We start from the raw sequence: 27,607 nt of genomic DNA, 5'->3' as shown, positions 1-27,607 counted from the left end.
AAAGCAAAATCTAAAGGAGTATCAATCCTGATTTCTAACCGGGTGCCGTGGTCCCTTACGGGTAAATATTTAGACACAAAGGGTCGATATCTTTTTTTGAAGGGCCACATTGGGGGCACTAAAGTGACGCTGGCCACTGTATATGTACCAAATATACATCAAGACTCCTTTCTGGGGAAAGTTTTATCAGAATTAGCAGAGTTTGCAGAGGGGAAGTTGATTCGGGGGGGGGGGAATCAATATCCATTGGACCCGAAGGTAGACACCTCCTCTAGGACCTCCTCAGTTTCAAGTGGTACCAGGAAGGGTGTGATACGGAAATTGCATGAATTACAGTTGGTAGACGCATGGCGGATTTTACACGCAGGAGAGAGAGAGATTATACTTTCTTCTCGAATCCACATCAAGTATACTCCCGTATAGACCTATTCCTGGTTCCACACTACCTACTTGATTCAGTTTTGGGGATCTCTATAGGAAGTATAACATGGTCAGATCACGCCCCGGTCACGTTGTGCCTCTTCCTGCCGGGCACGGCTCCCTCCCCGGAGTGGCGATGGCGCCTGAATGAGAGTCTATTGCAAGATCCCGATATTTGGGAGGATGTTGCTAAAGAAATTACGGTATACTTTTAGATAAATGACACTCTGGGGAGTGACCCGGGCATGGTATGGGAGGCCCATAAGGCTGTGATCCGAAGGATTTTGATTAAACATGGATCTAGGTGAAAGAAAGAACGAGAAAAACAGATAAAAAAACTATTAGAGGAAATAATGGTTTTAGAATCCCAACTTAGGAGGACACAAACACCCGCTGTTTCGGAGAGAATTGATGCACCCGAGGTGGCAGATCACAGACATTCTTCGATATAAAGCTAAGGCAAGGATACAATCAGGTAAAAAGGCAACATATGAACTAGGAGACAAATGCAGTAAATTATTGGCTGGGAAACTTAAAGAAAGAGGTACGACAACATACATACCTCAAATAAAAGGGGGAAATGGACAGTTAATATCACTACCAAGGGATATAGTGCAGAGGTTCGGAGAGTATTACTCCTCTCTATATAACCTGGCCCCAGCACCCCCACCCCTTACCATACTGGAGGAATACCTTTCCTCAGCACGGTTAACCCGGATATCATCATTGGATCGTCATAACCTGGGAAAGCCCATCTCCACCGAAGAGCTTGACACTGCGTTAAAAACGGTCAAACCTGGGAAAGCCCCAGGCCCTGATGGATTTTCCATACAATATTATAAGAGCTTTATTAAGATACTGGGTAACCAGATAACAAAGGTATATAATGCATTGGGCCGAGGTGCCACGCTACCCCCGGAAGCATTACTGGCACACATTTCAGTGATACCCAAGGAAGGGAAGGATCCGGCGGAGTGTGGCAGTTATCGGCCCATTTCATTATTGAAAGTGGACTTAAAGCTTTTTACAAAAGTATTAGCCCTACGTCTTCAACCATTGCTCTCCCAGAGAGAGAAGAAGAGAAGAAGCCAAGAAGCCAAGAAGCCAGAAGTCCGGGCCTCCGCTGGCAAAAGAGCGGCATGAAGATAGCGGAGGAGCCGGCAGAAGAACTGGAACATCGGGAGGAGACGCCAGAGAGAGCGAAGAAGAACCAACCGGACGCTGGGAGAAGAGGAACCGGAGGGACCCCCGAAGTCGGAAAAAGACCCCCGAAGCCGGAAGAAGACCCCCCCCGGAGCTGTCTAATAAATTACTTTAAAAACCTGTGTAGTGGGTTTTATTATTGACACTTTTTCCCTAGGTAAATGGGTAGGGGTACCATGTACCCCATACTCATTCACATAGGGTGGGGGGCCGGGATCTGGGGGCCCTTTTATTAAAGGGGGCTCCCGGATTCCGATAAGCCCTCCGCCCGCAGACCCCGACAACCAACGGCCAGGGTTGTCGGGAAGAGGCCCTTGTCCTCATCAACATGGGGACAAGGTGCTTTGTGGTGTGGGGGGCCCCGCAGGTGCCCCCTCCCCCAAAGCACCCACCCCCCATGTTGAGGGCATGCGGCCTGGTACTGTTCAGGAGGGGGGGTGCTCGCTCGTCCCCACCCCCTTTCCTGGCCGGCCGGGCTGCACGCTCGGATCGGGGTCTGGTATGGATTCTAGGGGGGACCCCACGCCGTTTTTTCGGTGTATGGGGTTCCCTTTAAAATCCATACCAGACTTAAGGGCCTGGTATGCCCCGCGAAGGGGCTCCCAAGGTGTCAATCTCGCCGATAAAAGCGGCGAGATTCACTTCCTTTTCTAGTCCCGTCGTACCCGAGTCACGTTCAAAATGAACGGACTTGTCCGTGTGTGGGCAAGTCCGTTCAATCTGAAAGTCTGCCGTAACTCCGGTGAAAATCCGTTGGAAAGACGGGCGGACCTAGCCTGCCGCAAAGTCCCGTCGTGTGTAGGCAAGTCCGTCCGTTCAGGTAGTCCGCCGGAAAGACCGGCGGACCAAGTCTGCTGGAAAGTCCGCTCGTGTGTACGAGGCATAAGATTTACACACTTTTAAACACCCCGTTGGAGGAGGTTGTGATGCCATCCATTAGTAAGTGGGGAAGAGATCTTAATAAAATCTTTACTCCAACCCTACGTCGGAATATCATCTATTTGGCAATGAATTTGTCAATAAATACACGAACACAGGAATTAAATTACAAACTGTTAACTAGATGGTATTACACCCCGTCGAGGCTCAGTAAATTTTCAGCAGAGACCTCAGATCGCTGCTGGAGATGTAGAAAAGAAGAGGAACTCTTCTTCATATTTTCTGGTCCTGCACTAAGATTAGGAAATATTGGCTAGAGGTGCAGAAAATTTCTCAAAAACTTACAGACCTCTTAATACCAGACGATCCAGCTTTTTTTCTTACTCCATTGCTCACAGATCCCAGTGCAGGTATATAAAAAGTCCGTGCTGTGCCACTTGGTAAATGCTGCCAAAGCCTGTGTCACTATATGTTGGAGAGACACAAGACCACCCTCAATTACAAGGTGGCTTAACAAGGTCAGATAAATTGGAGCCATGGAGGATTTGGCCTATTCAGCCCAAAACAGAAAAGAACAGTATGAGCAAACATGGTCAGTATGGGATCGATTTGTATTTTCAGAAGAAGGAAAGAGAAAGATGGAAAATAGAACGGGGGGTATGAAATTGCTTCATGGAACCTCCTCACCATGCTGTGAAGGGGGGAGGGGGGGAGGGGAGGGGTTTGAGCCGGGGTTTGTTTTTTTCGTTTTTTTTTTTTTTTGTTTGGGTAGGGCTTGGGGTAAATAAATAAAAGGAATTAAAGGGAGGATTAGAGAATTAAGTAAGGAAGAAGATTTTTTGAATAAGTTTTGCCGTACTGAGGCCTTAATGTAGGTAAATTATAAGGGTATAATCTATGAATGTCTATGTAGAGATTGAGGAACTTTAATTTAATATAAAGTGTAAGCATAAAGTATCGAACAGATGTATTTGTAAATGTTGAAATGTGATGTAATTATGTATTCTCTATTACCCTTTATATAAATAAAGAATTATAAAGGGAAGGCCACAAAGGCGCAACTTGGAGGCTGAGTCCCCTGACCATGTTTTAAGCAAAAAGCTTCTCCTGGCCAAGTTCATTAAGGCCGAAGTCCTGGCCTACATTCTTACCGACTCTGCGGAAGAATCCGCCAAAAATCCTACTGCCTGAAAGAGGAGAGGAAAAGACTTCAAAATCTGCTCTCTGGAGGTACCTGCTGACAGATGTGACTGGATCTGAGTCAACCAAACCTCCAAATTTCTGGCCATACAAGTGCAGGCCAGAGCTGGTTTGAGGTTCCGAACCACTGAGTCCCAGGCTCTGTGGAGAAGGATATCCCTTCTTGTCCATCGGATCTTTAAGCGTTCCCATATCATCGAACGCTAGGTCCAAGTTTTTTGAAACCTTTGAAAGAGGTGCGTCCAATTTGGGATTCTTATTCCACGGCTGCGCAGTGTCCTCATCAAAAGGAAACCTTCTCTTTAGGTTATTAGAGAAGAATGGTTTTCTCTCAGGATTATCCCATACCAGTTTGATAGTATCAAAGAACTATGAACTGGAAAAACTCTAGATTTTTTCTTATGCAATCCTTTATATATAAGATCATGTTTGGATAACTGAACCTCCTCCTCTTTTAAGTAGTATAGATAGCCTTCAATAAGTCATCCACATCCTCTACAGATAACTTAAATCTCGAGCTCTGAGTGGATTCTCTATCCCTCCGCTCTATATCTGACCCGGATTCTTCTGGAGAAGAATGGGTAGATCTGACCTCAGCCTCAGAGTCCTCACTCTCTGCCTGCTGCGGAGTGCTGACCGACGTCTTCTGTGAAGACGGACTCTCAGCTGGAGTCTGGAGCTTGTCAAAAATTGTTCAAAGGAATAAGGTGGACGCAAGCTCATCTCTAACAGAAGTTAGCATCATCTGGCTAGAGGCAACCGGGTCATCTTTTACAAGGCTTTCTATACAGCTGCGACAAACTGCTTTTCTCCAAGAGGAGCTCAATTTGTTTGCGCACACCGTACATTGCCTTTTAGGTGGCTGTGCTTGAGCCTTGTCCTGGGTCTTGGTCTGCAAGACAAAAATAAATGAACCATAATGAGACTCTCAGCCACCCTGACACTCCGAAACACCACGTGCCGGAGGAAGGGAAATGTGTCCCCATAACCCTCTACTACAGAAAGTGGAGGGGGAGGGAACACTCACAGGGATAGCAAGAGAATGACAACACTTCAGGCTTACCTGTGAGGTGCTGGTGTTGGGCACCGCCTCTACTGCCTCTGCAGGAACTGTAGACTGGTCCATCCTGCCCCCTATTTGGCTTACCACAGCCTGGCTGCTTCCACCAAAAGACACCAGTGGCCAGCGTCTTCTGTTCACGCCGTTTAAGGAGACTGGAACCGGCGTCTCATGATGATGTCATATGCCCCAGAAGTGACCTACTTACTGTGGGCCAGCTTGGAGTGCAGAAGCTCCGCCCCCTTGAGCGCCGCAGCTTCCTGCTTTTCCTCACACAAACCAGCCATGCTGTCGGTGAGGAAAGGATACCGCTGCCTGCATAACCTCAGCAAAGCGCTTGGGAGCTGACACCATCCCGTTCCTGGCCCTCTCCAGGCACTGAGAAACAGGAGACAGCAGCACAGCCAACCTCCCCAGCGGAGTGCTGCTTCTGGCAGAGGAGAAGGTTAGTGATATGCCCCAAATAGCCATACAGAGCTCCTGCTCATGAGACCTAGGGGACCAGGTTCCAGGAACACGTTACCCCCCCGTCCAGAGGAAACATCAATAACTGACATGGGGCCTGGAGGACCACCCTTTTATCTGGTGGGGGTAACGTGTTTCCTGTCCTGGTAGGAGGAGCCCTAGGTCTCATGGGCTGTCCTGGAAGATGCTTTGAGAAATCTATTTAAAAGCAACTGCTCAGATTCGTAAGACTGATGTCTTATTTATTCTGCCAGAAGGTCCTAAGAAAGGACAGGCAACGTCAAAATCCACTGTCGCCAAGTGGATTTTGCAAGTAATAATTCAAACTTATGATTTAAGGGGTAAGATTCCCCCTTTTCAAGTTAAGGCGCACTCTACCAGGGCGGTTAGTGCTTCTTGGGCAGTGCGTCATTAGGCCTCCATGGCTCAGATCTGTAAGGCCGCAACTTGGTCTTCAGTGCATACATTCACAAAATGTTATCAGGTGGATGCAAGAAGGTATGAGGATATCGCCTTTGGGCGCAGTGTGCTGCAGGCAGCAGCATAGGTCCTCAAGTCTGGGGGTACCCTCCGGGTTGTGTCTCCCTCCCCTCAAGTAGCATTGCTATGGGACATCCCATTAAGTAATTACTTAAGGCTCTGTGTCCCATGATGTACGATAAAGAAAATAAGATTTTTATAACAGCTTACCTGTAAAATCCTTTTCTTGGAGTACATCATGGGACACAGAGGTCCCTCCCCTTTTTTTTGTAATTTAAGTATATTGCTTTGCTACAAAAACTGATATGCTCCTGGAATGAGGAGGGGTTATATAGGGAGTGAACTTCCTGGATTGGTTATAACCAGTGTCCATCACCTGAAGGTGGACTATAACCCATTAACCTCCCTGGCGGTATGATTATTTCAGATTTTAGGTGCTGAAAGCGGTACGATTATTTTGCATGGGAATTTGGCGTTTTATATTACAGGCCTGTAATTCTTAGAAATAACACACTTAAATAATTTCCAAACAAGAGTCTAGTAGATATCCCGGGTATGATAAAGTTTGAAACACAAAATCATAACTTATAATATAATAACTAACTATAAATAATTATAACAAATAATAATAAAAATTATTCAATAATGTAATCAAATCAAAAACACTGAAATTTGCTCAGTAGCAGAACTGTCACTGTCATTACTTTCAGTGTTTGATGACGAATTTCCCCACAAATCACTATCACTCAATTCTGCAAGTGATTCTAATTTACTATCACTGTTTTCTAGCTGGTCTAAAACTACTTTTGACGTAAAGGGACACTTTTGGTTGCTATGGACAATCTCCAGTTTCCAGGCAGAAAGAATAGTATTTATAATATAAAAGTGCATGCAGGGCACTGGACAAACCACTAGGGACAAGGGGGATGTGTAATTATTTTATACAATACTGTAATCTTACAGTGTACTGTATGTATCGTGTGTTTTTAATTTTTTGAATTTGGCGCCAAATTTTATCCCCGTGCGTCGCAACGCTCGCAGGAAACAGAGCTCAGCACTCTGCACTGTAAATCGAGCGGGATGACAGCTCGCAGACACAGCGGGGAGACATCGCAAGTTATTTTGCCTGGATACTGCGATGTGATCCCGAGTCTGGCTTGGGGTTACCGCTTTTAGTACTGAAATCTCACCCCGAGCCAGACTTGGTGTCTCGTGATGTACGCCAAGAAAAGGATTTTACAGGTAAGTGGTTATAAAAATCCTATTTTTGCAGCTTACCAGGACTTTAATGTGGTGGCTGCATTATTTTTTTCATTTTTTTTTTAACTTTATTTTAAACTGGTGATCCTGACAGCAACACACTTCCTATTCTAGGGTAACAATGCTCATTCACTGTACTGTAACTATGGAGGAGCAGTGTTGTCACCCTAGGACTTTAGAATACCTCTGCCTCTTCTCTTCTCACTACCAAAGGGGGAAGAGTTTTAAAATGGAGTTCCACCCAAAAATGGAACGTCTGCTTTTTGGATGACTCCCCCCCCCCCCCTCTGGTGTCACACTTGGCACCTTTCAGGGGGGAGCAGATACCTGTATAATCCAGGTATTTGCTCCCTCTTCCAGGCATAGATTGTCGCAGTATCCGCAGCCATCTACGCCATGTCTGGCCCCTTCTCAGCCCCCCCCCCTCCACTGTCCCCCCCGCTGTCTAGGAGACACACGGGTCCCAGAAGACAGCAGGGACCAGTGAGATTGCGCAGAGTGACTCGCGCTTGCGCAGTAGGGAACCAGGCTGTAAAGCCACAATTCCCTTCCCAACTTCCTGATTCCCCAACCAAAGATGCTGGCGCCTCCACCCGGGATCTGAGAGACAGATCGGCTTCAGGTGAGGACATTGCAGGCGCCTTGGGCAGGTAAGTGTCCATATATTAAAAGTCAGCAGCTGCAGTATTTGCTTTTTTTTTTTTTTTTTTCGGCAGAATTCTGCTTAAAAGTGAAGAGATAGTTGGGAACAATGCTAATAATAAGAGTGTAGCACAGTCCGAGAGCAAAAGAGGTTATCATCTTATAAGATTTGTGTCAGGATCAACAGGTATTTCTTGTACCATTTATCTAACAGACCAAAGGGGAGCAAACAAGAGGAATTCATTGTTAAGATTTACATACACTTCAAGGATAAGGAACCTTTATAAAATCATCAGTCAAAGCTTTGCCTAATCTGAATCGCTCAGCAATTATGGCTGCAGTGAAAGATGCTGTAAATATATGCCTGCACTTCTTAAATCTTTATGAAGCTTCATTTTGCTTTTGTGAACCACTTGCCAACCAGCCACCGCAGTTGTACTGCGGTAACATGGCCCGGCTGCGCGAAGCGCCATTATGTTACTTAGCTTCTATTTGTGGCCACTAGGGGCGCGTGCGCTGCTCGCCCCCGGAGCTGCTGCGAGTGGCCGCCGGGCTCCCACGATCGCTCGTGACACGGCGAGAACCGGGACCTCTGTGTGTAAACACAGAGATACGGTTCTCTGAGGTGAGAAGAGACAGATTGTGTGTTCATACAAAGTATGAACACGGATCTATCCCTTCCCCTAGCAAGTCGTTTCCCCCCCCCCCCCCTTCAGTTAGAACACTTAGCGGGAACACAAATAACCCCTTGATTGATCGCCCCCTAGTGTTAATCCCTTCACTGCCAGTGACATTTTTACAGTAATCAATGCATTTTTATAGCACTGATCGCTGTATAAAATGCCAGTGGTCCCAAAAATGTTTCAAAATTGTCCGATGTGTACGCCGCAATATCACAGTCATGATAAAAGTCGCAGATCGCCATTACTAGTAAAAAAAATAAAATAAATAAATAATAAAAATGCTATAAATCTATCCCCTATTTTGTAGGCGTTATAACTTTTGCACAAACCAATCAATATATGCTTATTGCGATTTTTATTACCAAAAATATGTAGAAGAATACATATCAGCTTAAACTGAGAATTTTTTTTTCTTGAGAAAAAAAAAAAAAGGCAAAAGGGGATATTTATTATAGCAAAAAGTACAAAATGTTGTGTTTTTTTCAAAATTGTCGCTTTAAATTGTGTTTTAAAAAAAAATTTTTTTTTTTTACTTTTATTGCTGTCACAAGGAATGTAAACATCCCTTGTGACAGTAATAGGTGGTGACAGGTACTCTTTATGAAGGGATCGGGGGTCTAAAAGACCCCCGATCCCTCCTCTGCACTTCAAAGTATTCAGATCGCTGAAAACGGCGATCCTAAATACTGTGTACTTTTTTAAATTCGGCGCCATTGGCAGCCGAGTAAACGGGAAGTGACGTCATGACGTCGCTTCCGCATTTACAATGAGAAGGCTGGAACGAAGCCGCCCACAGCTCCGTTCCAGCCCGCCCCCAGCCACCGAAGGCACACGATCAGACACCGGGCCTCCCGATCGCACGGGAGGCCCGGTAACAGCGGCGGGAGGTGGCGGGAGGGGGGATGTCCCCTCCCGCTCCTCCGGTATAACAACCGAGCGGCTTTTAGCCGCATCGGTTGTTATACTCGGGTAGCCGATCGCCCGCTGTAAACAACGGTACCGGGATGATGCCTGCAGCTGCGGGCATCATCCCAGTATAACCCCGGAAAGCCGAGTACGCATATCTGCGTACGGTTGGCGGGAAGGGGTTAAACATCAGACACAATTGAAAATACAAGCCCACCTGGCTACTCTTCAACAGCACTGCTGCTACAGGTACTGGTCCCTCAAACCACCAGCTCTTCCAGCAATCAAACAACAATAAACTTCTGCTCAACCGAGCCTACTGTGTCCATAAACTGACCAATCCTTGGTCTTGTAGTAAGCGTCCTTACAAACGCAAATAATTTATATCCAACATCAAGTCTCTCTCTCTCTCTCTCTCTCTCTCTCTCTCTCTCTCTCTCTCTCAATGCCCAGACAAATGATGTCATACATCCCAGGAGTCTTCAGTAGGGGAGGAGGGGATTTCTTAGCTAAGTACACCCTCTCCTGTCTGCATGCCTGAGCTAAGGGCAGGTGGACTGCAGAAAATAAATGCTACATGAATCATCTGCCATTACTCAAGATGGCCACAGCCAGAAATGCTAGGGGGTGTTTTTCAAAGTGATTTCTCAAAAAAATAAAGCATGGAGAAATGGATGGATGGGTGAGTTTGCTTTGAATATTAAAAATCAATTAACCACTTGCCGACTGCCGCACACACATATACGTCGGCAGAATGGCTCGTACAGGCAAGTGGGCGTACCCGTATGTCCCTTTGAATCTACTGCCTTGCAGGCACACGAATGCTGCCGACGGCACGCGCACGCCACGGGAGTGTCAGATGGAGAGGCAGAACGGGGAGATGCCTATGTAAACAAGGTATTTCCCTGTTCTGCCTAGTGACATGACAGGGATCTACTGCTTCCTGTCATCGGGAGCAGTGATTGCTGTCATGTCAGTGGTAGCCCATCCCCCCACAGTTGGAATCACTCCCTAGGACACACTTAACCCCTTGATCGCCCCCTAGTGTTTAACCCCTTCCCTGCCAGTGTCATTTATACAGTAATCAGTGGCTATTTATAGCACTGATCGCTGCATAAATTACAATGGTCCAAAAATAGTGGCAAAAGTGTCCGGTGTATCCGCCATAATGTCGCAGTCCCGATAAAAATCACTGATCGCCGCCATTACTAGTAAAAAAAAAAATTAATAATGAAAAATGGCATAAATCTATCCCCTATTTTGTAGACGCTATAACTTTTGTGAAAACCAATCAATATACGCTTATTGCGATTTTTTTTAACAAAAATATATAGAAGAATACATATCAGCCTAAAGTGAGGAAAAAAATTTTTTTTTATATATTTTTTGGGGATATTTATTATAGTAAAAAGTACGAAAATATTGCTTATTTTTCAAAATTGTTGCTCTTTTTTTGTTTATAGCGCAAAAAATAAAAACCGCAGAGGTGATCAAATACCACCAAATGAAAGATCTATTTGTGGGGAAAAAAGGACATCAATTTTGTTTGGGTACAACGTCGCACAACCGCGCAATTGTCAGTTAAAGCATCACAGTGACGAATCGCAAGAAATGCTCTGGTCAGGAAGGGGGTCCTTCCGGGGCTGAAGTGGTTAAATAGCATTTTTAGTTTGTGGTGCTCAGATGAAGTTAGTTCCACTTTAAGATAAGCCAAGATAAATAGACATACATACATACATAAATACTTGTCTTGGTTTGTTACAAGTACTTAGATTAAATATTCTAAATATTAGAAAAAGTAGATTCTTACCTTATAGTCACAGGCCCAAAAAAAATTCCATACAAGTGTTATTATGCAGACCAGCCATTTAGACAAAGTAAAATCCTTCACCAGATCCAAGAAGCCGACAATTAAATAAAAGAAAATGGCAACCTAGAACAAAGTAATAAATGCATTATAAAAAAAGGTGCTCTGCCATTTGCCCAGATACAAGGGACACAACCTGGAAAGTACCTGGCAATGACTTTGCAGTAGACACTACAAATACCTCTCATCATTGGTAGACTGTTCAGACTGTAAACATGCAGGTTTTAGGAGTACAAAATTCCCAACTACAAAGTGTATAATCATAAAAAATATATAATTTATATTAGTTTTAATACCAGTTTAATTTAAGCGTAACCCAGGACTACATTTTTAATTGTGCAGGTTACTGATTATTCAGATAGAAAAGTATTCAAATACTTACTGAAAAATGGGACATTCACCAAAAATTCAGTGCAGGAAATCAATCACCGTAAATCAAAAACCTGCAGGGATTGTCTGGCAAATGTCACATTCATTGTTTTACAGATATACCCCACTCTATACAAGGTGGGGCTATATTTCCCAAGAGGGGAGGTCCTCTTTGGGAGTCATGGTTGCGACTGTCAGCCTTGCAATGCCTCATGGGACTTGTAGTTCTGCAACAGCTGGGAGGGCCACAGGTTGAGCACTCCTAAAGCAGAGCTTTTAGCTGCTTTTCGCATGCCTTTTGCATGCAGTAGAGTCTTTTTTTAATGAAAAGCTGAAAGGGAACAGCACTGTCTCTTTAGCTAACCTAGTGCTCAGGGTTAGCTCTGGGAATACTTTTTCATACATGAAATGTTTATTGTCAAACGAAAGATTGTCAAACGCTTTTCAGAGGGGCGGCAAGGGCTACCGCACATGTGAATGAGCCCATAGGGTTTCAAATTTGCTTTTTATGAATGGGCTGCAAAATGCAGGCTGTGGTATGCAATCGTCCTGCAAAGGATAACTGAGAGCAGATGATGATATGCCTGCACCCGAAAACGGAAAATATTTTCCCCTACATACCAATTAGGTTCACACTAATCTGATTAGCGCCTATGAGGTTCTAACTCCAGTTCTTAAACCTGATACTTGGACATCCAAAACAGAAAAAAGGCACAGCATACTGACACCTATTCATATTCTGACATGCCATTATTTTAAATATATTTATGTTAGAAAAAATTGTATACTACCTCTAGAAATGTGTCAAAAAACATGGGGAAGGTGTCTTCAGAGTTGTTGTCATCGTCAGTCTTGAGTCTAAAGTGAATATTTTGAAGATTCTTCTCCAATATGGTTGGGTCACAATCACTCTCTTTAATACATTTCAGGAAGTCTCTCAGAGTCTGGCTGCTAAAAGTGATTTCAGCATGATACTGGGCATTTTCTTCAGCAATAGGCTAATAAAATAAGAAGATATGGCTGAATTAGCTTTGATGTGTATTATGAGTGGACACCCATGATAGAGGTTACTTAGTAGAACTAAAGACATTTTTTCCCACTTTGGATTGAATAAGGGAGGGTTATAACCTCTGTCAGGTTTTTTTTGCCATTTGTGTTTCATTGGGAAGATTGCCCTTCACTTCCTGTCCCATAGTCACCAGAACTAGTGTCCCCTCTGAAAGATTTCCCCCTTTATTACTGTTCTGGGGACAACCCAAAATTTGGGATTTTTTTCTTACTTTGCTTTTGATAAGGGTAAACAGGACAAATAGAGAGGCTGAATCTTCCTAACACAGACAGCAATAAAAACATAACAGGTTCTAATCCATCTCCAAAACTAGAAAAAAAAAGTTTTGCCTTTAGTTGTACTTTAAGTATGTGAAAGAGAAGAAGTAACCATAAAGCAATTTGTGACTGAGGGAGACAGAGTATGGATGCATATACCAGTTCTCCAGGAATTACTGTTTGATGACAAAGCTGTCATTTTGGCATTGACTGGGGAAACCGCAATTACCTTGTAAACATATGTAGTCCTAAAAAAACTGATACACTGCTTCATACTATGGTATCTGTTGGAATACATTGTTCATGTATTTTCTGCAACACCTACATCAGCCAGTAGATGGCAGTGTTTATAAGTTTGTATCTGCTCTATTGTAAACTGAGTCTTTTCTTTGTAGAATAAAGTTTTCAGTTTCTTGTCTGCAGTTAAGCAGCAAAGCCCATGTGGAGTGTGCACTGTCTGTCCTGCAGGGCTATATACAGAATTTCTAACAGGTTATAGGGCCAGGCATAGCCCAGAGGCCAAGTCATAGCCTGCTACAGCAAAGTCGTGCAAGATACAGCAACAGAAAGAAGTCTGCAACTGAATAAAGGAAAATAGCCAGTAACAGCTGCAACAAAGCTTTCATTTGCAAATCTGACAAACCATAACTACCATTTTTTGAAATGAAAGATGAAAATGCTGCTAATAAGAGAAGGTACTTGGAAATGTATAAATCAAGTCAGGCCAGAACATCCTTTTAGATGAGTGGATAAAGAAAGACCAAAAAGTTTAGAGCACAATCTCTCTTAACATAGAAGATGGTCAAATCAGTATATGAAAGTGTGAAACTGCTAAAGAAATCTTGGAAGGATAACAAAAGGTGCATGGAAGAGCTAATCTCAGCAATAAACTGTATTTGATTATAAAACTATACCAAACCTAGCTGATGAAAGGCCAAGATATGCAGGATTAAATGGTTGAATGCCTGAGAGGATTAGAAACTTGGTCATCGAAAGGCAGAATCTGGAAAGCTAGAATGCAAAAACAAACTACAAAAAGCCAAAAGTGTAAAGGAAGAAACAGATTTTTCTTCAGATAATAAATATGTTTTTCAATCCCAAATTTGCACTTTATCTTTGCAGGCATGGTGTGTTGATTCAAAAGCTACAAGTCGCATGACAAATAACATAAATTTCTTTATTCACCTTCACCAGAGTAAAACAGAAAAAAATCACCACAGCTAATGGGCAAATAATGGAATCAGAAGGAATAAGAGATGATTTTCTGTCCTATTTCCCAGAGTGTCACCAGAAAGATACCTGTGAAAAATGTCCTCTATGTCCCTGCTCTTGAAACTAATCTCTTGTCAGTGAGGAAGCTCATAAAACAATGCAATGTTGTGACCTTCCAAAATGACAGTTGTGCCATCACAAAAGGGGATATTTTACTTGCAAATGCTAAAATTACAGATTAAATTTTTCATGAACCAAACGGCAGTGTCAGGGCTGGCTCAGCCCTTCCTTATCTGAGCTGGCCGCTCAGCTGTCAGCTAATTGCCAGCTCTCATCTCTCTCCACAGTTAACCAGCTGTTGTGGATCTGCTCATCAGTCCAGTCTACTTAAAGATCTCCAGCTCACTTCATTTTATTTATTTTATTTATTTATTTCAGGTACTTATATAGCGCCGTCAATTTACGCAGCGCTTTACATATACATTATGCATTCACATCAGTCCCTACACCCTCAAGGAGCTTACAATCTAAGGTCCCTAACTCACATTCATACATACTAGGGCCAATTTAGACAGGATCCAATTAACCTACCAGCATGTCTTTGGAGTGTGGGAGGAAACCGGAGTACCCGGAGGAAACCCACGCAGACACAGGGAGAACATGCAAACTCCAGGCAGGTAGTGTCATGGTTGGGATTCGAACCAGCGACCCTTCTTACTGCTAGGCGAGAGTGCTACCCACTACACCACTGTGCCTTTGGTCACATCACAAGAAACCATCTCCTGTGTTCCTGTTTAAAGACTGGCTTTGCTGGCATCCCTTCTGGCTCCTTATCCTGCTTCCTTTTCCTCTACTTGGATCCCTGACTTCTGGCCTGGCTGATTAGCCGATCTGGTTACTGAACTCTGGCTTGGCTGATTACCCGATCTGGTTACTGGACTCCGGCTATGCTTGACTACGCTTACTCTATTTACCTTTTTATTTTTATTAATAAACAAGTGTGATTTTACTGTACTTCTGTCTCGGTCTGGTTCATGGTTTCTGACAGGCAGGGCCTCAAACTAAGGGAAATTCCACATTAGTGTAACATGAAGATAAGCAACAAAGTGACACAGAAATAGAAATGAATGCAGACAATCCAAATACTGTAAAAGAAGAAACCAGGCCACAAGAAGCTGCAATCAGGGAACCCCCCAGAAGCAGTAAAGGCATTCCAGCCAAACATCTGTTCTTAGTTGCTTGCGTAGCATTAAAACCAGAGCCAGAGCCATGGGATGAGATGCAAAGACTTCCAACTCATGAGAAACAAAAGTGGATCAGAGCTGCTGATGAAGAGATAACAACATCTTTTAGTGAACTGTAGACATGGATACTGTCAGAGCTACCTCATGGTAAGCATGCAATCAGCTGCAAATTAGTTTTTAAGGCCAAATGCAACTCTGAACGCAAGTGCTGTAGGAACAAAGCACAGTTAGTGGCAAAAGGGTGCTCACAAAAAGGACTAGGAAGTTGCAAAGTTGACTGCAGTGATTAACCAACATTTTAAGACTAAAGATCTTGGGGATGTGACATATTACCTAGGAATTAATGTACAGCGGAAAGATGATGGTAGCTTTCTGTTAAATCAGAAAACTAAAATTGAGGCAGCGCTTCAGCAGTTTGGCATGATTGAAGCCAAAGAAGCAAGTACTCCCATGGACACAGCATACCTAAAAATGAAAGGGGATGAGGATCTTCTAGCCACTAATGATCAGCACAGACAAGCAGTGAGGGCATTGCTATATTTTGCAACCGCTACACATCCAGAAATCGCACTTGCTATGTCGCTTCTCTGTAGATGTATGAGTAAACCACATCAAAGAGACTGGACAACAATCAAGAGAGTCATGCGATATCTCAAACAAACAAAGGACTTGAGTCTGAAGCTGTCTGCAGTTGGTGATTTGAACCTCGTAGGATATGTGAACTCTGATTGGGCAGGTGACCTAAGTACTCGTAAATCCACAAGTGGTTACAATTAAGAAAAACAGGACAAAAAAATAAAGAAAAAGGGACACTCTTTTGGCCACATCCGTATAAATTGTATGTCATAAAAGAAGAGAAGGGGGTTCAACAAGGACCCCCTGAGCGGACTTTAGAGGCACAACAAACCTGAGAAAGCATAATCAAATTAACAATGTAATCAATTTTATTCAATATAAATACATACAATACAAAGACATTGACAAAAGATAATAAAAAATCATCTATATAAAAAAATATACCTGATACAGGCCCCAATGTGAATATGCAGTTAAGTTCTCAAAAGGATATCGGGGAACTGGAGTGCAGAGAAGAGCAACCAAACTGATAAGAGGCATGGAGGAACTCAGCTATGAGGAAAGATTAGAGGAACTGAATCTATTCCTTATTGAGAAGAGGAGATTAAGGGGGGATATGATCAACATGTACAAATACAATTACATAAGTGGTCCATATAGTGAACTTGGTGTTGAGTTATTCACTTTAAGGTCATCACAAAGGACAAGAGGATGCTCTTTACGTCCAAAGGAAAAAAGATTTCATCTCCAAATACGGAAAGGTTTCTTCACAGTAAGAGCTGTGAAAATGTGGAATAGACTCCCTCCAGAGGTGGTTCTGGCAAGCTCAGTAGATTGCTTTAAAAAAGGCCTGAATTCTTTCTTAAATGTACACAATATAACTGGGTACTGACATTTATAGGTAAAGTTGATCCAGGGAAAATCCGATTACCTCTCGGGGGATCAGGAAGGAATTTTTCCCCCTGCTGTAGCAAATTGAAGCATGCTTTGCTGGGGTTTTTCGCCTTCCTCTGGATCAACTGTGGGTATAGGATTGTGTATATGGGATTGTATTTTTTTTTGGTTGAACTAGATGGACTTGTGTCTTTTTTCAACCTGACTAACTATGTAACTATATGGCCGTTATTTTCCATATCTTTGGAAAAAGAAATGATTAATGCGCTACCTAAAAGGAGATAAAAAGGGGAAAGCTGCTACAAACCATGTGACCAAAATGTGAACAAATATTAAATAAATTGTAGCGCTAAAAAACACATATGAATTATGAACAGAATGTCTCTGTAAACATAAAAACAGTGTCCCAATGGTGACGTGTAGTCAAAGAAACAGGAAGTAATCCACAGTAAATCAGTGTAAGCAGTATGACAGTTCCTTCTGCTTCCCAAATCTCAACTCAGATGTCATCAAACTCATGAAAGGATGGGGTACGCTTACCGGAACTGTTGGATTCTACTGCCATAAGCATAGAATCAATCGAGCTGTGTGCCACCAAGGGCAGATGTATGAAGTAGTCACGGACAGATGGAGCTTCAACAGAGCCTGGATGTCGCCTCTGGATGAACAAGAAAGAAGCCCAAACGAACTGGTTCCAAAGTGGAGATAGTCTCTCAAATCCCGGAGGTGTATGGAAAAAAAGAGGGATACCTCCACATGGTGTAAATATGGGTAATTTATTACTAAAAGACCGCAATACATAAAAGTGATCACAAGTATAAAAAGGCAGTGTATAGGGTATGAAAACCGCCCTACACGTTTCGATCAAAAAGACCTTCAACAGGGGCATAAAAGAGCCTCAATACACTGCCCGTCCATATCTTTGACTAATTAATCTTGATTATATTCCATATGTTTTGCTAAATAATCTTGTAAATTAGGATTTAACCTGGATTCACACTAGTGCAGCTGCAGCATGATGCAATTTTCAGTGCGTTTTTGTGCTTTTGCAAGTTTTTTATGCTTTAAGAGGTTTTTGTCAAAGGAGGAGACTAGCTTTGTACATGCATTTTGGTTTGTTTCCATTGAAGTCTATGGGGCCCAAATCAGTCTGAAAATGCACCAAAGAAGTGCCTGTACTTTTTCAAAAAATGTGCTGCTGCTGTGCTTTGTTGATGTGAATGCGCACTATAGAGAATAATGTGATTTCTATTGTCAAACAATGCAGCACGACAGCAACTGCATGAGAATCACTCTCATGTAACGGGGGGCTTAAGGGCCTCTTGATCCCTTTTCTGGTAATAGAAGAGATGGTTTTAGGTCCTTTAACCAGTTGCCGACCGCCTAACGCAGATATACTGCGGCAGAATAACACGGGCAGGCAAAATCACGTACCTGGTAGTGCCCGAGGCGGTCGGCTTGTGTCTGGGAGTGATGAGAGGTGAGGGGAAGACCATCCATTCATGGCCCCCCTCGCGATCACTCCCAGCCAATCAGATTCTTCCTCTGCTGCTGTATAGTAAACAGCAGCAGAGGAAATGATGTCACATCGATGTGAGTGCACAAACACTACACACACAGTAGAACACGCCAGGCATACATTACACCCCCGATCACCCCCCCGATCACCCCCCAATCACCCCCCCGTCACACTGGTAGGGCAGTTAGTATTAGCCCCCTTTAGGTCTAGGGTACCCCCCTAACCCCCCCTAATAAAGTTTTAACCCCTTGACCACCCCCCGTCGCCAGTGTCACTAAGCGATCATTTTTCTGATCGCTGTATTAGTGTCACTGGTGACGCTAGTTAGGGAGGTAAATATTTAGGTTCGCCGTCAGTGTTTTATAGCATCAGGGACCCCCATATACTACCCAGTAAAGGTTTTAACCCCTTAATTGCCCCCTAGTTAATCCTTTCACCAGTGATCACCGTATAACTGTTACGGGTGACGCTGGTTAGTTTGTTTATTTTTTATAGTGTCAGGGCACCCGCCGTTTATTACCGAATAAAGGTTTAGCCCCCTGATCGCCCGGCGGTGATATGCGTCGCCCCAGGCGTAAATTTTTTATTTCACTCTTTACTGCCTATCACAGTTTCGGAGGCCATGGAATGCCCAGGTGGCATAACCCCCCCCCCCCCAAATGACCCCATTTTGGAAAGTAGACACCCCAAGCTATTTGCTGAGAGGTATAGTGAGTATTTTGCAGACCTCACTTTTTGTCACAAAGTTTTGAAAATTGAAAAAAAATTTTTTTTTTTCTTGTCTTTCTTCATTTTCAAAAACAAATGAGAGCTGCAAAATACTCACCATGTCTTTCAGCAAATAGCTTGGGGTGTCTACTTTCCAAAATGGGGTCATTTGGGGGGGGGGGGGGGTTGTGCCACCTGGGCATTCCATGGCCTCCGAAACTGTGATAGGCAGTGAAGAGTGAAATCAAAAATTTAGAAATCCTGAAGGCGGTGATTGGTTTTCGGGGCCCCATACGCGGCTAGGCTCCCAAAAAGTCCCGCACATGTGGTATCCCCGTACTAAGGAGAAGCAGCTAAATGTATTTTGGGGTGCAATTCCACATATGCCCATGGCCTGTGTGAGCAATATATCATTTAGTGACAACTTTGTGCAAAAAAAAAATTGTCACTTTCCCGCAACTTGTGTCAAAATATAAAATATTCCATGGACCCAACATGCCTCTCAGCAAATAGCTTGGGGTGTCTACTTTCCAAAATGGGGTCATTTGGGGGGGGGAGTTTGTGCCATCTAGGCATTTTATGGCCTTCAAAACTGTGATAGGTAGTGAGGAGTACAATCAAAAATTTACACCCTTAGAAATCCTGAAGGCAGTGATTGGTTTTCGGACCCCGTACGCGGCTAGGCTCCCAAAAAGTCCCACACATGTGGTATCCCCGTACTCAGGAGAAGCAGCTGAATGTATTTTGGGGTGCAATTCCACATAGGCCCATGGCTGTGTGAACAATATATCATTAGTGACAACTTTTTGTAAAATTTTTTTTTGTCATTATTCAATCACTTGGGACAAAAAAAAATAATATTCAATGGACTCAACATGCCTCTCAGCAATTTCCTTGGGGTGTCTACTTTCCAAAATGGGGTCATTTGGGGGGGGGTTTGTACTGCCCTGCCATTTTAGCACCTCAAGAAATGACATAGGCAGTCATAAACTAAAAGCTGTGTAAATTCCAGAAAATGTACCCTAGTTTGTAGACGCTATAACTTTTGCACAAACTAATAAATATACGCTTATTGACATTTTTTTTACCAAAGACATGTGGCCGAATACATTTTGGCTAAATGTATGACTAAAATTGAGTTTATTGGATTTTTTTTATAACAAAAATTAGAAAATATCATTTTTTTTTTCAAAATTTTCGGTCTTTTTCCGTTTATAGCGCAAAAAATAAAACCACAGAGGTGATCAAATACCATCAAAAGAAAGCTCTATTTATGGGAAGAAAAGGACGCAAATTTCGTTTGGGTACAGCATTGCATGACTGCGCAATTAGCAGTTAAAGCGACGCAGTGCCAAATTGTAAAAAGTCCTCTGGTCAGGAAGGGGGTAAATCCTTCCGGGGCTGAAGTGGTTAATTATAACGAATAATGGCTTTTTGGTTATAGCTCATACACAAAGAATCTCCTATGAATATAAACTTTGCACCGGGTGAACTGTGATCTCCAGTAAAAGTTTTACTTTTCCTCAGTGGACACCTGACAGGTGTGCAATTTACATTTCTTACAGTGTTAAAAAAGGTTGGTCTTTTGCTATTAAAGCTATAGTGCGTCTAGCTGCGAGATTATGAACAATCATTACTTGTTTCTTGAAACCAAAGCTGTGTTTTTGCCACCCTTCAGCTGCTCCCCCTGTTGCAACAGAGCAAAGCATTTTGGAATGATACCCCTGTCAAGAGGAAAGGATTGCCGGTCCAGATGTGCCATTTCGCCCTGCCCACCAGGGCTTAGTCATGCATCAGGGTGCAGTGTTGCCAACCCCCCGAAGTGAAATTTACTGGCAGAATGACGAAATTTACAAACGGCACCAATTTTTTACTGGCACTGCAAAAAAGTACCTAAATTACAGTTTTACAGTGCCAAACAGTGCAGATATCAATATTTAAACTATAAACATATAGCTAGTGCTATTAGCAATGTGTTTAAGTTAAACAAAAGTAAAAAAACATTTCTTCATTGGCATGAAGATCAGGTTACTATACCCCAGGCAGCACAGAGTTCCCTCAGAGTCTGCAGGATTCCCCCTCCTCTCAGGTGCACAGTGCAACGCTCAGTCAGATGGCTCCAGCTTGGTGGCTCTGGTTTTAACCTATAGTCTCCTCTCCATAGTCCACATGTCTGACTTCTCCCATAACCCCCATCCTGACGGCGCTCCCACTGTTGACTCCTCTCCAGACTCCCCCTCAGAGACTGTAGACATGATAAAAGGAGATGGTTAGAGGCTGTAGACATTATAAAAGGAGATGGTTAGAGGCTGTAGACATGATAAAAGGTGATGGTTAGAGGCTGCGGAGTGCGGACATGATAAAAGGAGATGGTCAGAGGCTGCGGATATGATACAGGAGACAGTCAGAGGCTGCGGACACGATACAGAAGATGGTCAGAGACTGTGGACATGGTAGTTTCCTCCTCTGCCCCCTTCATATTACCATACTTCTCTACATCAGTGTCCTTCCTCTTGTGCCCCTTTCACTGTGCTGCTGCAGTCCACCACCTCCAGCCTGCTCTTTGAAGGGATTATTGGCTGGGGCCGCTCCTGACTGACTGAATCACTCACTCTCACATACTCCCCCGGGCCAGGCCTTGGCCCCTGTCTGACTCTCTCTGGGACTGACTCAGAGTCACTCTGTCTATCCCCCCGCCCCGGGTGAGCACACTGAGTAGCAGAGGAGAGCACTGTGACTGTCCGAGGCAGGGAAATACCACAATTCTGAAGCTGCCTGTGGTGAAGCTGGACTTTGCCTTTCTTTCATACTTCCTTTTCTCTCCCCTACTCTGCTCTCTGTCTTTTTTTTTCCCTATCTTCAATTGAGGAAAAAAATGTGTGGGGGGCACTGCAAGCTTACCTATTAATCAAACTGATCAGAAAAAAAAGGAGGGAGAGAGAGAGAGAGAGGGGGAGACAGAGAGAGGGGGGAGAGAGGGAGAGAGAGAGAGAGAGAGAGAGAGAGAGAGAGAGAGAGAGAGAGAGGGGGGGGGAGAGAGAGAGAGAGAGAGAGGGGGGAGGGAGAGAGAGAGAGAGAGGGGGGGGAGAGAGAGAGAGAGAGAGAGAGGAAGGGGGAGAGAGAGGGAGAGAGAGAGGGAGGGGGAGAGAGAGAGGGAGGGGGAGAGAGAGAGAGGGAGGGGAGAGAGAGAGAGAGCGCGAGAGAGAGAGGGAGAGAGAGGGAGAGAGAGCGAGAGAGAGGGAGAGAGAGAGAGGGAGGGAGAGAGAGGGAGGGAGGGAGAGAGAGAGAGGGAGAGAGAGAGAGAGAGGGAGGGAGAGAGAGAGAGAGAGGGGGGGAGAGAGAGAGAGAGAGAGAGAGAGGGGGAGAGAGAGAGAGAGAGGAGGGGAGAGAGAGAGAGGGGAGAGAGAGAGAGGGGAGAGAGAGAGAGGGGAAAGAGAGAGAGGGGAGAGAGAGAGAGGGGAGAGAGAGAGAGGGGAGAGAGAGAGAGAGGGGAGAGAGAGAGAGAGAGAGGGGGAGAGAGAGAGAGAGGGAGAGAGGGGAGAGGGGAGAGAGAGAGAGAGAGAGAGAGAGAGGGGAGAGAGAGAGAGAGAGAGGGGAGAGAGAGAGAGGGGAGAGAGAGGGGAGAGAGAGAGAGGGGAGAGAGAGAGAGGGGAGAGAGAGAGGGGAGAGAGAGAGGGGAGAGAGAGAGAGAGAGAGAGAGAGAGAGATATTGCAGCAAGCAAGGTAGGTGGGTGTACAGAGCCAGCAGTGCGGGTAGAATGCTGCCAAAGAGAGGTAATAATATACAAGCAAGCTTCCTTCCCAGCACACTCCCAGCCCTGACATATGAGCTTGCTGTGGGAGGCTAGGAAAAGGAAAAATCTTTAGGATCAGAACGTCTAAGTCTCCCACTCACCGTCCGACACGACCAGGGTACTCTGTGTCGCTGTAGTGTGCTGGCTGGTCAGGTTACAGGCTCACGTCAGCAGTCCGACTCCAGCGCACACTGTCCTTAGCTGCTGATTGACTGCTGCTCTGTCCACTGGCACTGACTCAAACACGAGGCTCCTCTCAGTCCTCTGTCCATCCGCCCTCAGCTCCTGCTTTTTTTTTTAAGTCTGGCGGGCGGGCGGCGCGGCTGACATCATCGTCGCGCGGCGCCGGCGGGCAGAGGATCGGATCTTCTCGGCAATTTCCGCAAACCGCGCATGCGCAGTTCTGACCCGCCGTCACCACCATTTTTTTTACTGGCAAATATCTGCTACTACGGGCATTTACGGGCGGTAAAAAAATGCCCTGTTTTTACGGACTGCCCGTAAATCTACGGGCGGTTGGCAACACTGTACAGGGTGTGTGGTGTGGTGGAGACATGTAGCCTGAGGCCACTCCTTATTGTTTGTTCATCTGGGCTGGTCGATAGCGGCGATTCTTTGCTATTTACATTAACTAGCCCTCTGGATTGGTATCAGGACAAGCCTGCACCCCATGCTCTGGGACACAGGGATATACTTTCACCTCTACTTTGAGCGGCACCACAAACAGGTCACAGTGGACACGGATTGAGCTTCAAACAGCAAAGCAGGTGTAGATGTAAACAAGGCCTTATAGATGTATTTCTTTAATTTCCCTTGACTCCCCTGAGACTTTAGGTAGGGGGGGTACTCTGTGATGCCCCTATGCTCACCCAGGGACCCTACCTATGACCATGCACCCAAGAACCTGCAGCCATGCAGTACGTGATAGACATTAAAATTTTAGCATTTGGATTACTGTAAATATGAACATATATTGAGACATATAGAAGTCATTTTGTAACTGTTCTTGATACAATATTAGACTTTCTCTTCCTCTTGAGGAAATGGACAAAATCTGAGAAATGCCTGGAGGAACAAGCATCCCACTGTCCATTGCATCTCCAATCCAAAACAAAATACTTGATAACTTGACTAGTGTGAATTGTTAAAGTGTCTGTATGGGTAAAATGTTTTTTACTGTAAAGAGTAGTACTGCCAGATGTCAAAACCAGGTACCGCTCCCCTCCCCAAAAAGGTGCCAAATGTGTCAGTGGAGAGGGGAGGAGGCAGACAAGCGGAGCTTCACCTTTTGGGTGGAGCTCCACTTCAAATCATTCTCTGCATTAAAATGTAGAAAAAAACTGTCAAAAGCTGCTTCTCCCCCAACCCCCCTTAAACACTTACCTGAGCCTGATCTGGATCCAGCACTGTGCCTGTCTACTGCAGCTCTTCTCCCCTCTATCTCTTCTCACAGGAGACTCGGCAGCAGGGGGAGCTGTTGGCTCCTGCTGCTGTGAGTCTAATGCCGCGTACACACGGTCGGACTTTCTATCCTACTTGGTCCGGCACACTTTCCGACGGACTTTGTCCGCCAGGTGCGCCGGACTTTAAAACGGACGGACTTGCCCACACACACCCGGACTTTCCGGCGGGCTAAGTCCGCCCGTCTTTCCGACGGACTTTCGCCGGAGTTCCGGCGGACTTTCAGAATGAACGGACTTGCCCACACACGGACAAGTCCGTTCATTTTGAACGTGACTCAGGTGCGACGGGACTAGAAAAGGATGTCAATCTTTCCGCTTTTATCGGCGAGATTGACACCTTGCGAGCCCCGTCGCGGGGCATACCAGGCCCTTAGGTCTGGTATGGATTATAAAGGGAACCCCCTACGCCGAAAAAACGGCGTGGGGTCCCCCCTAAAATCCATACCAGACCCCGATCCGAGCACGCAGCCTGGCCGGTCAGGAAAGGGGGTGGGGACGAGCGAGCGCCCCCCCCCCCTCCTGAACCGTACCAGGCCGCATGCCCTCAACATGGGGGGTGGGTGCTTTGGAGGAGGGGGGCGCCCTGCGGGGCCCCCCCACCCCAAAGCACCTTGTCCCCATGTTGATGAGGACAAGGGCCTCTTCCCGACAACCCTGGCAGTTGGTTGTCGGGGTCTGCGGGCGGGGGCTTATCGGAATCTGGGAGCCCCCTTTAATAAGGGGGCCCCCAGATCCCGGCCCCCCACCCTATGTGAATGAGTATGGGGTACATGGTACCCCTACCCATTCACCTAGGGAAAAAGTGTAAGTAATAAAACACACTACACAGGTTTTTAAAATATTTTATTAAACAGCTCCGGGGGGGGGATCTTCCTCCGGCTTCGGGGGTCTTCTTCCGGCTTCGGGGGTCCCTCCGCTTCATCTTCTCCCGGCGTCCGGTTGGTTCTTCTCCGCTCTCTTCTCCCGGTGTTCCTGTTCTTCGGCCGGCTCCTCTGCTGTCTTCAAGTAGCTCTCTTGCCAGCAGAGGTCCGGACTTCTGGGCTTCTGGGCTTCTGGGCTTCTGGGCTTCTCTTCCCCAGATGTTGACACGACGCTCTCTCCTGCTGGACTGCTCTCCGAGGGCTGCGTTGTGACTTATATAGGCGGAGACCCCGCCCCCTTTTGATGTCACAGTTCCTGGGCATGCTGGGACTGTGACGTTTTAGGGGGCGTGGTCAACATCACCCAGTGACCACGCCCCCTAAAACGTCACAGTCCCAGCATGCCCAGGGACTGTGACATCAAAAGGGGGCGGGGTCTCCGCCTATATAAGTCACAACGCAGCCCTCGGAGAGCAGTCCAGCAGGAGAGAGCGTCGTGTCAACATCTGGGGAAGAGAAGCCCAGAAGCCCAGAAGCCCAGAAGTCCGGACCTCTGCTGGCAAGAGAGCTACTTGAAGACAGCAGAGGAGCCGGCCGAAGAACAGGAACACCGGGAGAAGAGAGCGGAGAAGAACCAACCGGACGCCGGGAGAAGATGAAGCGGAGGGACCCCCGAAGCCGGAAGAAGACCCCCGAAGCCGGAGGAAGATCCCCCCCCCCCGGAGCTGTTTAATAAAATATTTTAAAAACCTGTGTAGTGTGTTTTATTACTTACACTTTTTCCCTAGGTGAATGGGTAGGGGTACCATGTACCCCATACTCATTCACATAGGGTGGGGGGCCGGGATCTGGGGGCCCCCTTATTAAAGGGGGCTCCCAGATTCCGATAAGCCCCCGCCCGCAGACCCCGACAACCAACTGCCAGGGTTGTCGGGAAGAGGCCCTTGTCCTCATCAACATGGGGACAAGGTGCTTTGGGGTGGGGGGGCCCCGCAGGGCGCCCCCCTCCCCCAAAGCACCCACCCCCCATGTTGAGGGCATGCGGCCTGGTACGGTTCAGGAGGGGGGGGGGCGCTCGCTCGTCCCCACCCCCTTTCCTGACCGGCCAGGCTGCGTGCTCGGATCGGGGTCTGGTATGGATTTTAGGGGGGACCCCACGCCGTTTTTTCGGCGTAGGGGGTTCCCTTTATAATCCATACCAGACCTAAGGGCCTGGTATGTCCCGCGCTCGCCGCAATAGGAAAATTTGTTTTTCCTATTGCAGCGAGCGCGAGATGCAATACCCTGCCCTCGTGTCGTATCTGGTCCGTCGGACCAGCATACACACGAGCGGGCTTTCCGTCGGACCAGCACACACGAGCGGACTTTCCGCCCGAAACTGAGTCTGGCGGAAAGATTTAAAACTTGTTTCAAATCTAGGTCCGGCGGGCTTTTGGGAAGAAGTCCGCCGGAAAAGTCCGCCGCCGCCCACACACGGGCGGATTGTCCGGCACACTCTGGTCCGCCGGACCAAGTATGCCGGAAAGTCCGACCGTGTGTACGCGGCATAAGTCTGTGAGGGGGGAGCAGGGAGGGCAGGGCCGACCCGCGCAGTGTGTGTCTATGGAAGCACACAGACTGGCTCGGGATTGAGCCCACACGAGTGGCCTCATAGCAAGCAGCTTTTTATAGGGGAACTCAGAGAAGAGGAGGAGCCAAGTGCGCCATGGGGGACCCCAGAAGAGCAGGTTCAGAGCTGCTCTGTGCAAAACCATTGGACAGAGCAGGTAAGTATAACATGTTTGTTATTTAAAGAAAAAGCCTGTCATGTTACATATGCATAGTTGTGTTTTTTAACCCTCAATTTTGTCCCTACCTCAATCTATAGCTAGGGCATGCTCTGTGTAATTGGTAGGCAAACCTTTGAGCATACTTTACAAAAGAAATGAGAGTGTCAGCTACAGTGCCTTGAAAAAGTATTCATACCCCTTGACATTTTCCACATTTTGTCATGTTACAACCAAAAACCTAAATGTATTTTCTTGGGATTTTTTGTGATAAACAAACACAAAGTGGCACATATATATGTGAAGTGGAAGGAAAGTGATAAATGTTTTTCAAATTTTTTTACAAATAAATATCTGAAAAGTGTGGCGTGCCTTTGTATTTAGCTCACTTGAGTCAATACTTTGTAGAACCACCTTTCTCTGCAATTACAGCTGCAAGTCTTTTTGGGTATGTCTCTTCCAGCTTTGCACATCTAGAGAGTGACATTTTGCCCATTCTTCTTTGCAAAATAGCTCAAGCTCTGTCAGATTGGATGGAGAACATCTGTGAACAGAAATTTTCAAGACTTGCCACATATTCTCAATTGGATTTAGGTTCTGGACTTTGACTGGGCCATTTTAACCACTTGCCGACCGCCTCACGCCTATATACGTGAGCAGAATGGCACGGGCAGGCAAAATCACGTACTTGGTACGCGATTGCCTTCCCGCGGGCGGGGGGTCCGATCGGACCCCCCCGGTGCCAGCGGCGGCCGGCTTTTGTCTAGCAGCGATCAGAGATGAGGGGGAGGCCATCCGATCGTGGCCCCCC

The 27,607-nt window shown here is 45.7% G+C and overlaps 1 protein-coding gene across 2 annotated transcripts in view; it reads right to left on the bottom strand.

The window, feature by feature from the left end:
• LOC141103390 (uncharacterized) overlaps positions 1 to 27,607 on the bottom strand; it is a 200,358-nt gene that overhangs the window by 57,217 nt on the left and 115,534 nt on the right. For both annotated transcript variants that reach the window (XM_073592919.1, XM_073592918.1), the window contains 2 exons: positions 12,226 to 12,432; positions 11,009 to 11,131 (listed from right to left, as the gene is read on the bottom strand). In XM_073592919.1, the coding sequence (XP_073449020.1) occupies positions 11,009 to 11,131; positions 12,226 to 12,432 (330 nt within the window). The remainder of the gene's footprint in view (positions 1 to 11,008; positions 11,132 to 12,225; positions 12,433 to 27,607) is intronic.

Source organism: Aquarana catesbeiana, linkage group LG07 (genome assembly GCF_042186555.1).
Source record: "Aquarana catesbeiana isolate 2022-GZ linkage group LG07, ASM4218655v1, whole genome shotgun sequence".
Classification (NCBI taxonomy): domain Eukaryota; kingdom Metazoa; phylum Chordata; class Amphibia; order Anura; family Ranidae; genus Aquarana; species Aquarana catesbeiana.
The sequence above is the reverse complement of the archived record's forward strand: the minus strand, read 5'-3'. Positions and strand labels throughout refer to the sequence as shown.